The sequence below is a fragment of the Orbicella franksi genome, chromosome 12, assembly GCF_964199315.1.
Source record: "Orbicella franksi chromosome 12, jaOrbFran1.1, whole genome shotgun sequence".
Classification (NCBI taxonomy): domain Eukaryota; kingdom Metazoa; phylum Cnidaria; class Anthozoa; order Scleractinia; family Merulinidae; genus Orbicella; species Orbicella franksi.
Genome location: NC_138156.1, coordinates 14,962,274 through 14,976,899, shown reverse-complemented (window position 1 = coordinate 14,976,899; position 14,626 = coordinate 14,962,274). Strand labels below are relative to the sequence as shown.

The following is a 14,626-nucleotide window of genomic DNA, read 5'->3' as shown; positions in this document are numbered from 1 at the left end:
TCAATGACACAACTATTGTGTTGTAACCAAAGAGATGGTGATGAATTCTCAATTCTGCCAAGGTACCTATCCAGTATTCACTTTCATAAATAATGCCAGATGCTTTGTCTGAAACTGAAACAGACCTTTTGTAGTAACGTAACAGAAAAGCGCCGTACTCACTGCACTCACTATGAAACCTGCTTTAACCCTGTTAGTTAAGTGCAAACAAAAAGGGTCACAAAGCTGTTAAGCTGTTCAAAAAAAGCAACCCTTACCATCAGGCAGTGCGGAAATATAGAAATACTTCAGTTTATCCTGTTGATAGGACACTGTTACAAAAAATGCTTGAGTGAAATATTCATGATCATGCCTGAAATCTGGCTCACCCTGTGGAGTTCCCGCTTGCAGGTTTACGTTGGAATATTTATCCCCAATACCTCGATAAAAATCTCCAAGATTTAGATGTAGGGCAACTGGAACTTTTTCTTGGATGTTTGAATGTGCACGAGGTTTACAAATGCATCCTGCTCGCGGAAGTCCACCATGTTTGTTTTCCACAAACCAGTGCTTAGTCTCGCTTGGCCAAATTTCTGAACTGGGGCGATCATAGAAACTCAGTTCCAGGCCTTGCTGCTTGCCCCCCTGGATTTTTTGGATCGCTTCATCACTCTTGTTGCGTTTTTGACATAAAATTATTTTTAGCAGAGCTCCTCAACACTTGCTCTTTCTGATGCATTATAAGAGACTTACTTTTCTTGTACAAGGGGGATGATTTTGCTTACGAAGCGCTTCAGATATTCTGTGGAAATGACAAAATTATATGTAAGAGAAATAAGTCAGTAGTTCAAATGAGTGATGTTGACCATAAGTGGTTTCGACCTTTATGTAGCTCAATACTCGGTCGATATATCTTTCGATAGCCAGTCAAAATTTGGTTAACGGGCAAGGGAAATGTGACAAAATCCACAGAAAAGTAAGTTCTTTTTGACCTTGCTGAGGGCAAAGAGCTCTCGTTGACACTTGGCCGATATAACAACGACACGACCAATATTTGACCAAACCTTGACTGATATACCAACGACAGTTGACTGATATTCTACTGAGATGAAACTGGAAGCACAACAATCGACACTCAGAAGATGCTTGGTCAATAATTAATCAAGAGCTGACCGGTAACAGGCCGATATATTGATTGATTGTCGATCAGTTCTCGTTTGATTATCAACCGAGTATTGGAGGACTATCAGCTGACAGTCGACTGAGTATTCATCGACATGTGTATCAATGGAAATAGAAATACTGATGGGCACCACCCATAGTAACCATGATTCGCTGAAGTCAAGGTCGGTCAAAAACTTCACTCAACACACTCAAATAGCAAGAAATAACGGAAACTAACCTACCCTTACTGTTGAGCTGCTGAGTTGGAGCACTTGCCATGACGACTAGAACTTGTCAACTGAGAAAGAGTGTTGTTTTGTAGTCGACTTTTATGGTAGAATGTTCCTTTTTCATTTACATTTTCAAAAAGTCTTTGTTTTTCTTAAGTATGTATAGCCTTGGGAAAAATAGTTTTAGGACCACTTTGTGGTTGTCCGATTTTGTTAATCACTCATATGATTACAAACCGAATTGGACTCCACTCAGTCCTATTACTATTATTAATTATTTTATCAATTATTACTAATGAGACTAATTAACAATTAGACTGGTAGCCCTTGCGGGCTACGGGTCAATAGCCCATGAGGCGCAGCCAAATGGGCTATTGACCCATGGCCCTTGAGGGCAAAGGGTCTAATTGTTTTAGTATCACCCAACTAGTCGGACAGAAAAGGCAATAATAAAATTAGCAAATGCAAGTTGAAGAAATATTTATTTGGGAATAAAACGAAAGAAATTGTCACGCTCGATTGTGCCAATTTCGCTACACGAGGACTATTGCTTAGTAATAAAAACAGAGAATACTTCAAACTGAAATCCTTACTTATAATTTTAGTTCTGCAATAGTATGGTCATGATGTCTGCCGACTTTGACTTACCGGCATGTTTGATCTTCCTCTGGTATTTTTCAACCAGCATTTTTTTCATTACTGTTTTCAATATAATTTTACATACAGCAACAAGAATGCTCTCGTTTATTCATTCCCAGCTTAGTAGCCAGGTATTTTACCAGGAGCAGGGGTTCTGGACACAATTAACTTTGTAAGTTTTCTTTGATCACAGCTCAGTGCGACAATGTAGACAGCTTTGTGGTGGAATGGAGATTCCCTGCTGAGCGGCCTTTAGCTGTTCTAGATTGCCAACCTTAAACTGGTTAAAAGATTTTTTGATGAAGGTTTATTGCTATTTAACAACAAGAAATATAAGCTTACATGTATGCTCATGAACAAAAACAGCTCTTTTAGGAGCCACGAAACTTGTAAAAGCAATGATTGATGCATTCTCTGATGTTATTTGTCTTATGAAGTTCATATTTAGTTTGCTATACAGACTGATAAATTTTCAATTTAACTGTTAATTTATGCTAATGTATGGAACACTTTCAAGATGTTGTTGCACATAAGCCGCATCCCTGAGTTTTAAGGAAAATTGTGAACAAAATGGTGCGGCTTATCCCCTGGTGTTTGCGGTATTCATTCCTTAATTGAATTCTAGGAAGTTAAAAACAGTGAAATGCAATTGTAGATATAATAATGATTGAGATGTTGTTGGATTTATACCTAGAATTTAGCTGTTTTGGTTTTTAATTGCTATAAATGAATTGTTGCTTTCCATAGAGAGGATAACATGGAACATCTCATTGGAACAGCTGGAGGTAAACAAGACTCATTACATACAGTAGCTGTTACGGACCTGGCATGAGGTCCATGCTGGTGAAATATTACTTGAGTTCATTTTTAACGAGCGATTAAATTTAGCTAGAGAGAATTATAGCAGTTGGTTGGGAAAAAATATTCACTCGCTCGCCAGTCAGTCAGCCAGTCAGTCGATGGGTCAAACATTTTTTGATGGTAATTCTGCTGACCAGGGTATTTTGCAAGGGGGTGACATTTGCCTGTCAGACCATTTTGAAAAAAATGGCTGCCAAAGCGATGAACTGATCTTTTGTGTTTGGAGTAGAACAAGTGCTCCCAAGTTAAAGACTAGTATTTTGATATACAACAAAGGTGGAGGTATAATTCAATCCATTGGCCGATTTGTCAGCAGCTTTTAACTGAAACTTTGCCAAAAATCATGTGCAAGGGTTTCACATGTGCTAAGTGTTTTTCTTCCATACTGTCTCATTTTCTTATATTATCACTTGAACATTTGTATTAACCAAGATTGAACTGCCGACCTCAACTTGCCAACTGCAGATCACCCAACTGGAACCTTGTCACTTTGCCAACATGCCGCTGATGAATTATTGGTGAAGAAAAACCTCTACAAATTCATCACAGTTAGCTATAAACTGCTGACGGATTGATGGCCATTGCAGGGTAAAATGATTTGCACAGCAAGCTTACAGTGAGTGACTAAGATTCAAATGGCAGTTGTTTTCTGCTGGAAATCACTCAATTTTTTTCACCAAGTGACCTGTTCTACTGGCCATGATGTCTATTCATGGATATTTTTAGATGCTGAATGAGTTTGTCTTTATCACACTCAACTGAGGTCAGGAGATTGCTTGGTATTTGCTGATGGAAGTCATCATTGCATGGTTTATGGTTCTAAAACCTTAGCAATACACTATTTTGGTCAGTTTGGGGCCTGCTTTTGTGTGAGTAATTTCTATCCTCTGATTCAAGGAATTTTTTAGTGCAGTGAAGTAATGAAGATGATTGGTTGTAATAACTCAGTATCATAATAACCCTTGTCTTGCTTGGGTAATTCTAAAGGCAAGGAGACTTGAAATAAAATGTGGATTTGGTCTCATTTGATTTCCTTGATGAAAGACCAGGTGTCCAGCCTGAACGAGAAAGGAGTCAAAGCTGTAGTTTTGGGGCCAGAAAGTTCTGACATGGAAATTAAGGATGCTTTTGAAGGTAAATACAACCTGGTGTTTATGAAGTTGGTGCGCTTTCAAGTGGGTTTTGAATACAGATCGCGGATTTAAAGCAGCTTCCTGGACTTTAGAAAACAAAAATGGTAATGTACAGTATTACTTCGAAGTTTAATTCAAATTTTTGAACAAATAGTACAGCCACGGCCAATAAAATGACTGCAAAAGATATCGGCAAAAACTCAAGCTTTCACTTTAGCGTGAAGAATTAATTTGAACATGCTGTTACGCAGCGAATCATGTCCGCAAAATTTTGAACATTTTTTTTAGATAGTTTTTTTTTTGCCTCATCTGGAATGAAAATTTATTGTTATTGGACTTAATGTCAAGTTCCTTTCATTTGGTTACCTTTCTTTGGGAATTTTAGGTTTTTAAAGGTGTCAGTATTTTTGCAGCATGGATTTCTGCATATTTAATTTAGGGCGACCTCCACGGCCGGTTTGCTTAGTTTATTCGCTTCGTTCAAATACATTTTTTTTTGAGTTTTATTCAGCTACTACATTAAAACTTCTGAGAAAAGAACTAAGTGGGCAGTAATTTAGCACAGTTGAAATACGACTTATCTCAAAATAATTGGCTTCAGTTGATTTTGTTGTCTTTTTTATTTCCAACTTTCATCTTTCTTTCACTGCGCTGTATTATTTGTCGCATGCAAAGAAATTATCTTATTTCTTGTTTTTAAATTGTTTTTTAGATAAGCTTATGTCTCTTCGCTTTTATTTTCCAGTGTTTTTTCAAATGTTATCCACTATAGTAAAAGAATGGAAATTTTGTTGTTCTAGGTTTCATTTTGTTCTCCAAAGTCAATAATTAACTCGTTTTTGTGTGTTCAATTTTCTCCGCTTTTGTCGCGTGGCAAAGAAAAATATGTAATTACTTGTTTTCTTATCAGTTTTAATACACCACAAGTTGAGAATCTTTTTTCGTTTTAGAGATATTTACGTTTTTTATTATGCAAACAAGAAAAGTGATGGTGTCATAGGTGTTTCCACTAAATCAGTACAACACTCAATCAAGAATATCTCTAGAAGTATTAAAGCAGCGTCCTATAAATTTGGCACCAGAAATGTACATCACATAAGAAACAAAATGACACCTGTCATGCCGTTGCCATGACAACAGTTATGCTGCTGGTCCTGTTTTAATTAAGACTAAAATTCCCAGTTTTTATCTTAAACAAGGATCATCCACTCCCAACAATCTAATGGGGAGAGTTAAGACAATATAGGAACCATGCATGTTCCAAGCAAGACCCTCCGTCCCACTTTAAAAGGTTGCATAATACAAAAACGTGAATATCTCTACAACGAAAAAAGATATTTCAAAAAGAAAAATGCCATTCTTCTTTACTTTGAAAAGCCTATCAAATAAGTAGCAATTATTTTTTACTTCATAGGTGCTTTAAAACTTGTTTCTGTTTATAAAGAGAGAATGATTAATGTTTTTATCAAGACAGTATTGCCTTGATTTTTAGTGCAGAGTGCACTATTGGGATGGTTTGGGGGGCTGCTGTTCACTATGGCGCTAACGCCCTAAGGTGTAAACTTTAATGTTTGTTTAATTAATTAATTTCAATTAATCAATTAGCCTTGCGGGAAGGGGGGCTGGGTGCAGTAGGTACCTGAGTGCACTATGCAAAACGTGTCTTATTTACGTTGCCTTCTTTGATAACATGGCAAAAATATATATACATGTTTGGTTTGGAAATCTCATGCTATCCTTGTGCCATTCTCTCAAGAACAGAAGCAATTTGCTCCAAATGCATGCACAGATTAGTTAGCGTCAAAGTCGAATATATGTTAGGTGAAAGATACATTTCATAGCATGTAAGACGCATGCGTTCTAACATTGCTAGTGTGGTAAACTCTGTTCTCAAGTGCAGATGCAAGTTTTTTTTAATTTTTTCTAATGAGTGATATCACACTCTCGTTTTGGCTGGGGATAGCAGTTATATTTCAGGTAATGTCAGTTCTCCTTTTCAGTCCAAAGAACGTTACTGTGACTGCGTATCTTCTGGAATCTTCCCTAGCTCTATTCAAGAAATGTTGTCTGCTGTTTTTTAACTATTGTGTGTTTGCCAGGGTTGAAATAGAGAATCAGAACATATTGCTTCTCCTTAGCAGCTTGTTTATTTTCTCTTCTATGAAAGAGAACCCAAAGATCATATTTAGCCGAAACTCCCCCGCATTAGTTACATGTAAAACTAGTAAATTTGTGACACAAGAAACTTCGTTATTATCGCCGCAGATTCCGTGGCACTTACTGAAACCACCAATTAATTTCATCAGTCGATGAGGTGACTCGCTCACCGATGTGGGATATAATTTCGGTCAAGTAAAGATCTCGACCTTTAATACTTCTTGTTGAAACACTCCTCAGTTTTATTACTCCATAGCATTGTGTATTAGTTTGATGTGGTTTTATTGTTTGCACCAACTTGTCTGGCAACAGAATTAGAACGTGCTATTCCGTGATTCGACGTGACTATTTGATAACTACATTAATTCTTGTTTATTGGTGAAATGAAAATTTAAGTTTTGAATAAAACAAAATCATTCCTCTTCGACTTTTCAGCAGATATTTAACTTTTATATTTCATTTATCTCCAGCAGTAAGTTAAAAAAATACACATCTTTCTTATATTTTCTTGGAAACAAAGGTATCTTGTTGCATAGATTGGCGAGGAAAACAAAAGTATCAAATCACAAACGTTGGCGTGAAAAGTAATGCTACAAAATGAACGAAACTCAAGATAAAATACCACAATAAATTTAAAACTGTCTTGGCAAACGGTAATTGTAAATTATTTTTGGGCAAAACACAAACATGAAACATACACATGGCTAAGATTATGTCTTATCAAGTTTTTGTCCGCTCATATTCTGCAAAGTGGAAAAGGCCTAGGTGACTGCCAAGGGAGAGAACAGCAGGGGTGAGGACCTGTGTGACTACTGCATCAGAGATGTAGATTACACTCTGCACTATCTGAGATTTTCTCACTAGTTTGATATTTCCAATGTTCACTTTTCACCCGCATTTACTGCCAGCTATTATAAAATTCCATGCACGGAAAGTTATTTTTATATGGATCATGCAAGAAAGGCTTGTGTCACGCTGTGTCCAAATTTGTTATCTGAATCACAAAATTATGCAAAATCATGTGATTTTTGTGAAAAATGAGTCATATTTGAAGTGTTATTTTGCGACGAACATTGTTACATGTTGGTGGAAATTTTAGTCAACAATTTGACAAGAAAGCATGAGAAAGACTTGCAACTTATTTGGCCACTGAAATGGGATAGTGTTTTTAGAAACTGATCTTCTTTCAAGTCTCTAAATTGTTCTTGCCACTAGATGAGTCTCCACCTGTTGTGAAGGTGGCTGCCTTTAGCTCATGCAATTGCACAAAAATACTGCTGTGTGAAAAAGTTGTCGGCCAAGTACTGCAAACAATACTATTTGTGCGTTTGGGAAAGTTTCTGGGCCCATCTACTGGGAGCATTTGCTTGAATAACAACTTGAAATAACTTTGTTTGGTTTGCCTTGTGGCCCTTTGGTGGTAGTATTGCAACATGAATCTTTCATTCTCTGAACAGCTGATGTATCACAGGATTATAGTGCTGTTTAGATGGATTATTGTTCCTTCCTTGTGTCATTGTCTATTTCATGAAAAAAATTCACAATGTTCCTCGCACAACAACACTCTTCTAACACTACGATGTCAGTCGATCCAGAACAGTTTTGTCTAGTGTACTAGTAAGAAAAGCATTTGACTTCCAGTGACCTAACTGACAAAACTAAGAATGAGAAAAACCTTTGGCAGCAACCCAGCTGCTGAAATTAATGCAAACACTATATTATGTGCCTCATAAAATGATTTGAGATTACAAAACTGGAGTACAGTATTGAGTTTGTCCACAGAAGACTTCTGAATGGGCACCCATCTGGTCAGCAAAATAATGCACCAGAAATTGATCCCTGAGTTGTGAAAAAATCTAAAATGAGTTTTTCTGGACAACAAGATTATTCATGTTAGATACAGATGACTAAGGGGCAGCCAGATTCACTATGCTTGTATTTCAAAATGGTGTGCTAGAGGGTCTGCACCTGTTGCTGGTTGTCTAAAAATTCCAACTTTGAAAAGCCAATGTGTAAGAAAGCTAGGGAGCACATGACCAAACATCGGTAATTCAGTATTTTTTGAAAAATAAGTTGATCTCATCTTACAAATAAGAACTGGCGATGAATTATGAGATAAGCAAGAGGTTTTTTTCTTTGTGTTTCATGATAGATTTTGAACTTCAAGCAGGAATGGTTGAGCTTATTTTCCGTCTCATCCCAGGCGACACTAGGCACAAGAAGGCTCGGGAGTATTTTAGCTGTGATTTAGTGTCTTCCGCTTTTTGTGATATCACCAGTCCAGAATTTGAAGCAGTAAGTACACAGATTATCTAGAGGGCTATGAATTATTTGAGAATCTGCCTTTGACTTTTTGTCTCTGCAGTCATCTTTAACTTAATTACAGATGTTTCACAAAATTTTCATGTCACTGTAGTGATACCCACAGTGTATACATTGCTGTTAAGTTTATAATTTAGCTTGGTTTTCACATTGCTATGTTGTCTTAGTTGCCATGTTCTGCTCTGATTTTCCTTTCAGGGTTGCCGAAACTTTCTCAACACTTTAAACCAAAGTCAAAAGGAAAATCAAAGGTACCATAATTTGCATATAAATGCAGGTTTTATAATGACAATAGGGAGTGTCAGAAATCACAATGAAAGAGACAACGACGATGTCAAGGATTAGTGCAGGGGGCCTGAAATGAGAAGGTCATTTTAAGCAGGAATATGAAAATTATACAGCAACTGTGCTCCAGGACAACAACTTACGAAGCCTTGTTTTGATTCGCTTTATACATGTATCTTGTGTATGGTGGCCCACAATTGCCATAGCTGTTTTGCATGTTTTTATTAGATTTTTCCTCAGAAAATAGTTTTACTTAAAAAAACCCAGTAAAGTTAAGTAACATTTCTTTTAACATCAAACGAAATGAACAAAAACATTAACGAAAGTTGACTGAAAGTAAAACAAGAATTAAAACTAAAATTAACATAAAATGAAATGAAATTAAAATTTAAATCAATTCTAAATCAAATTGAAAGCAACTCCACAATGAATCACACAGCATTTTCTTTTTAAATCAAAAGAAAAACAAAATGAAATATCCTTATGGCCCAGAACTGCCATAGACCAGCATGCTTTGCAAAATTATCTCAGAAATTACAAAATGGCGGACAAGGGGTGGAAGGCCTTTCAAGCTGAAATGAAACGAAAGAGAGCGGGGACATGTGCAGGTAAAGGCAAAGACAACAAGAGCTGTAAGGACGAACTAACTGTGCAACGATTAAGTTCCAAAGTGGCTGGTGAACAACAAAAATACACTGGAATCGGCCCAGAGAGTTTGTTGATTTCAGTGGTAGAGAGCTGACCATCGTAAACATCAAGGAAACATCAAGGAAGCGTGCACAAGCCATTTCACATCAAAGATTGGAGCAGGTATGGTATGTGATATACTGGCTGGCGAACAAGGCCTCTCTTGTGGTACAGTAAAACAAATACCAAACACTAAATTAATCCATGTTCACTTTATTGATGAAACTGAGGACGAAATTGAAGGTAAATGTGATGACACCCAATGCGACAGTGAAGATACTGGCCGTAAGAGAACACTGAAAAGAAAACAGGGCAATGCTGCATCAGTTTCTAAAGTCACTCAGTCACTTCCAAGCCCAAGTAGAAAGGGCAAAATCAAGAATACTAAATTGAAAGTTATTCCGAAGAGCCTCTCTGTATCAGCCTGGGTCGTGTTGTTAAATCTGGCACTACCATGGTTAACTTGAATACTTTTCACTTGGATACCATGATATGGTCAACCGTTGATATCCCAGTGGAATTTCAGATTTCAAAAGATCTACTTGGGCAAGGTGGATTTAGAAAGGCTTACAGGGCAAAAAGTAACACCCAAGAATTTTCAAATGTAGAGTGTGTTGTGAAGAAACGTAAGACAAGTGTCCTTAAAGACATTGAAGCTATCAATCAAACTGTTGAGCAGCACACCAGGAAAGTGGTTCAAATGCGCCACCTTGCTTGAAATGTTGCTGCTCAACTTACACAGGTAGTCTTGGACCAAGACCTCAGAGATTTATTTGGCGAAACATTCTCCTACAAAACCATTTACCTTGCCAAGCTTCCAGATGGGGAATTTGTCACTGTTGAAGAATTTGTGGAAGGTAAAATGGAAAAACTCGTCAATAACGATGGAACACCTTGCTGAAATAAAGAGGATGTGACGCTACAAAAAGCAGAATGTTTGGTTCACTTCTCCTATGAGAAGTCAAATTATCAAGTTATGTTTGTGGATGTGCAGGGGGCTTGCTATGAGCTGTTTGACCCAGAGATTGCCTCTGCTGAGTTATTAGACAGCCAAAATGAAGTCCTGTTCACTACAGGGAACCTTTCTGCTATGCTATTGAAAACTTTAAAGTCAACCACATATGTAATTTTTATTGCAGAAGTTTGTCACTGAAGCCATTTTCAAGTTAAACAAAATTAACAAACTTTGTATTAACTAAGATTAAAAAGCAAAGACACCGCAGAGACAAAGCCAAATGTGACTTCAGTTCTCTACTTAGGAAAAGGTTATGTATATATTTTCTCGCATATATTTTGTGTTGTTGATTGTTGCAGTTTAACAATACCTTCAGCTGAAGAAGGAACATGTGAAAGTATAGTGATAGAAAATGTGAGGGACTCAGAGGCAATGTTGGCTGTCCTAAAATTGATAACTGGAAATTGCACATTAATTTTTTCTTAGAAATGCAATAACAAAAATGAGTTGCTACCAGGAAAAAGAAATATTTCAAGTTCTAAAACACATTTCTGATTCTATTAAATACACACTTTGACAGTGTTGTTTTGTTTGCCAAGGAATTTTTCAAGATTTGAGGGGTTGGCCAACTTCGGTTCTAAGCCCCTCAATTCAAGGTGGTTGTGTTGCTTAACTTGTTTCCTTATGAAAACCAACTTTAAGTCTTGTTTGTGTAATATCAGTAATATATGACCTTTTTTTATTTGCTACATCTGGATGTCTTATAATATTCAAGTACCCTTGAAGAGCTGTCCATCTGACCTACATGTATGTGGTTATGTTTGATTTTAAATCATTGTTGCTGTAGAGTCTGCATATCTGGACAATATCACTACTTTGATGTACATTTCTTAACATGTTACAAGCCTTTCGTATATTAGCTCTGAGTATTATAATAGGCTACAAAGCAACCCATTTTGCGAGTTGTAACTTTATCATCGTTACTCTTGCTGTGATATCCATACATGGATAGGTTGGGTTTTAACGATAGTTATTGTTCATTTGGAGTTAATCTGGTGGTCAACTATGTAGATAATAGGTGTACTTGGACACTCCAATTATCTGATGTACATTTCTTAGCATGATGTTACAAACTTTTATAATCTTGTTATGTCAGTCAGTGACAGATGTTTTGAATTTCAATAAAACACTGGTCTGGGATGGGGCACAGAGCCCCAGTGAAGCTTTACAATATTGTTACCATAGCAACTAGATGAAAATCTTACTGACATAAAATTCAATTGGTGATAAAAAAAATCAGGTCAGTTAGCCCATAAGATGCCACAATGTAGCATTATTGTGAACATTACAATGTTTGTTATATCTTATACTGCCGTTCCTTTCTTTACATGTGAATCAAACTTAAGATGGTGTTGGTTAAACAGTTTGAGAGAATTTCCTTTTTTAAATTCTTGTATGCTTCAGTGCACTCTGCCGGATCTACATGGTGCTCAACAGGCATAAGTATAATTCTGCCACATTTGGTCCTGAACTCGGATTCAGTGAAATCATCATCAATTTCTAAAACCCCTGAGTGTTGAGCAACCTCTTTCAACTGTTCCTCTGTGACTGGGAATCCTGTAACAGTCAAAAAGAAAATATAGTAAGTCGTGGAGTATCCATTCCCCCCCTCCCCCCCCCCCCCCGCCCGCCGCTGCCAAAAACAAAGAAAAAACCACACTCTTCTAGCCCATACTCTTCATGAAAGTTGTATATGTGGTCTGGAACTCCATCAGGTAGCACAGTGTTCTTTTGTGTGCAGATCCTGTGACTGTTCCACTCAGTTTCTTGAAATACATCAAGTTGACGTTGGGTAACAGGAATTAGTAAGTACGATAGAAGCTTCCTGTGGGGGTAAAGGAAGTCTAGAGTATAGCAATGTATAAAGCTCAAAAGGAATCCTTGCACAGTATTGTTAATTAGCTACGTTTTACATAGTGGAGCAGACCTAATTTAGAAGGTATACACTTTTTCTCAGTACATAAAAATTGACATGTACCTTTCAACTTCATGGATTATAATATCCCTCACCCTTGAGTGCTGCTATTTGTTCTTTAATACTTCTCCAGCCGTTCATGAAGTTCCTTCCACCACTGTTCTATCTATTTGTTGAAAAAAAATCATGATACATTACAAATTTCCTAATTCCTGTGGAATTTCATTTTTTTGAATGACATACCTGGTTTGAAGAAGATGGCCCATATGTAACAGTGTCAAAAGGATTCATGTCACCATTGATTTGACAGAGATACGAGTGCATTGTCGCCATAATTCCAGTCTCACTTCCTTTATCAATTCTAATGTGAGACACAGTTGTCCTCGTTTCATACAAGTGCTCTAAATACCAGCTCGCGATCCTTTTAGGATCTGAGTTTCCGGTCCAAATCTTAAGCCAAAGAATTTTTCTGCTGGCTGTGTTGATAGAACTGTAAATAGCTAAAGGAAAAGTGCTGATCTGATACCCCATGAGCTTATCATGCCCATCCATCGAGTGTACCCAGGTGGTTCCCTTTGTTGAGAAATGACCTTTAGTCTTTCCCTTCTTTACAGTTGGACATCGAGCTTCAAGTGCCTCTGGGTCAAGGTCAAACATTATGGCATGTACCAAATTTCTTGGAACATTTAGTAGATATTCTTGCCTTATCTTGTTGTGCATGGCTTGGTAACCCAAAAGTTTACCTGGCCCATCAAGTTCTTTTCGAACTGCAGATTTCACTTCCTCGACTGTGACATCAGTATCCGTGTAGTGAATATCGAAAATAATGACACATTCTTTGATCAAGGGTTCGCAAGCTCCAAGCGTATTCACCAAAATGTTGTTCCATAAAGTTTAGAATCTCATCTCTTTTAAGGCCTTGGCAAACATACTTATGTAACTCTTCCTTTAAGTTGAGATCTTCCATCCAACTCACATTGCACATTCTGGCGGCCATTGTTTAATTTCGCAAAGCATGCTGGTCTATGGCAGTTCTGGGCCATAAGGATATTTCGTTTTGTTTTTCTTTTGATTCAAAAAAAATGCAGTGTGAGTCATTGTGGAGTTGCTTTCAATTTGATTTAGAATTGATTTAAATTTTAATTTCATTTCATTTTACATTAATTTTAGTTTTAATTCTAGTTATACTTTCAGTCAACTTTGGTTAATGTTTTTGTTCATTTCGTTTCATGTTAAAACAAATGTTACTTAACTTTACTGGGTTTTTTTTAAGTAAAACTATTTTGTGAGGAAAATGTAATAAAAACATGCAAAACAGCTATGGCAGTTGTGGGCCACCATACTTGTGTCACTATGAAACCAACACACATTAAAATCTTGGGAAATTTTTAATGGGAAAATCACAAGGTTTTTCATGCAGTTTCAACAGGTTTTTCATGGTGCAAATTCAAGGGTTTTTCATAGGAAAAATCCCAAGAACAAAGCATGAAAAAAGTATTAGGAGTGCGTTGAAAATCCTCTTAAAAATTCCCAATTAATAGCCCTTGAAATTTCCGTTCTGAAAACAAAAACATAAAAAATGCATGAAAATGCCATTAAATTTAATGGAATCATAAAATGTAATTTAATGGGATTTTCATGGTATTGGAAAACAAACCATGAAACTTACGAACAGATTTTCATGGTATTTATCTCTTGGGATGTTAATGGCACGCAAAATTCATGGCCCATGAAAACCCCATCAATGGGGCATTTTTAATGGCCCATGAAAATTTCCTCAGTACTTTAATTATCTTTTCACAGTATTTTTATTGCCCATGGAGGGCTCGAAATTGTGATCAATACAGTTGCATTTGTGACTTAACTTTACTTATTTGCAACTAGAAAAACAAGAGTAGTCGCAAATTTGCGACTAGGTTTTGCCTTGACTGACACAAATTAAAAGAGCTAGCAGTAATTTCAAAGGAAAAAGAACATTACTTGTGGATGAAAGACACAATTTATTCGAATCATCATCAGTCCTCATCGCACCATTGGATGCATAAGGCCCTCACAGTCTCTCTGCAGTGCGAATGATGCTGTGCTACCTTCTGGATTTCACCCCAGGTCAAGTGTATAGTCTTGAGTTCTTTTTCTGTTGACCTCCTCCAGGTTGTTCTAGGCCTTCCCGGTTGTCTTTTCCCTTCTGGTGTCCAGAACAGACCTTCTTTAGCAATGTCACTGGGGTCTTTTTTCAGTA

The 14,626-nt window shown here is 37.0% G+C and overlaps 2 protein-coding genes and 1 pseudogene across 10 annotated transcripts in view; 2 read left to right on the top strand and 1 right to left on the bottom strand.

The window, feature by feature from the left end:
• LOC145462469 (uncharacterized) overlaps window positions 1-14,626 on the top strand; it is a 249,957-nt gene that overhangs the window by 192,937 nt on the left and 42,394 nt on the right. The gene's annotated exons all lie outside the window — the stretch shown is intronic.
• LOC145462464 (synaptonemal complex protein 2-like) overlaps window positions 1-14,626 on the top strand; it is a 151,846-nt gene that overhangs the window by 101,005 nt on the left and 36,215 nt on the right. For all 9 annotated transcript variants that reach the window (XR_014041196.1, XR_014041195.1, XM_081445998.1 and 6 more), the window contains exons 8-10: window positions 2,760-2,797; window positions 8,316-8,458; window positions 8,684-8,736. Coding sequence is in view for 7 of the 9 variants with exons in the window: in XM_081445998.1 (XP_081302124.1) it covers window positions 2,760-2,797; window positions 8,316-8,458; window positions 8,684-8,736 (234 nt within the window). In the remaining 2 variants the exon portion in view is untranslated. The remainder of the gene's footprint in view (window positions 1-2,759; window positions 2,798-8,315; window positions 8,459-8,683; window positions 8,737-14,626) is intronic.
• On the bottom strand, window positions 12,283-13,486 carry LOC145462473 (uncharacterized; annotated as a pseudogene).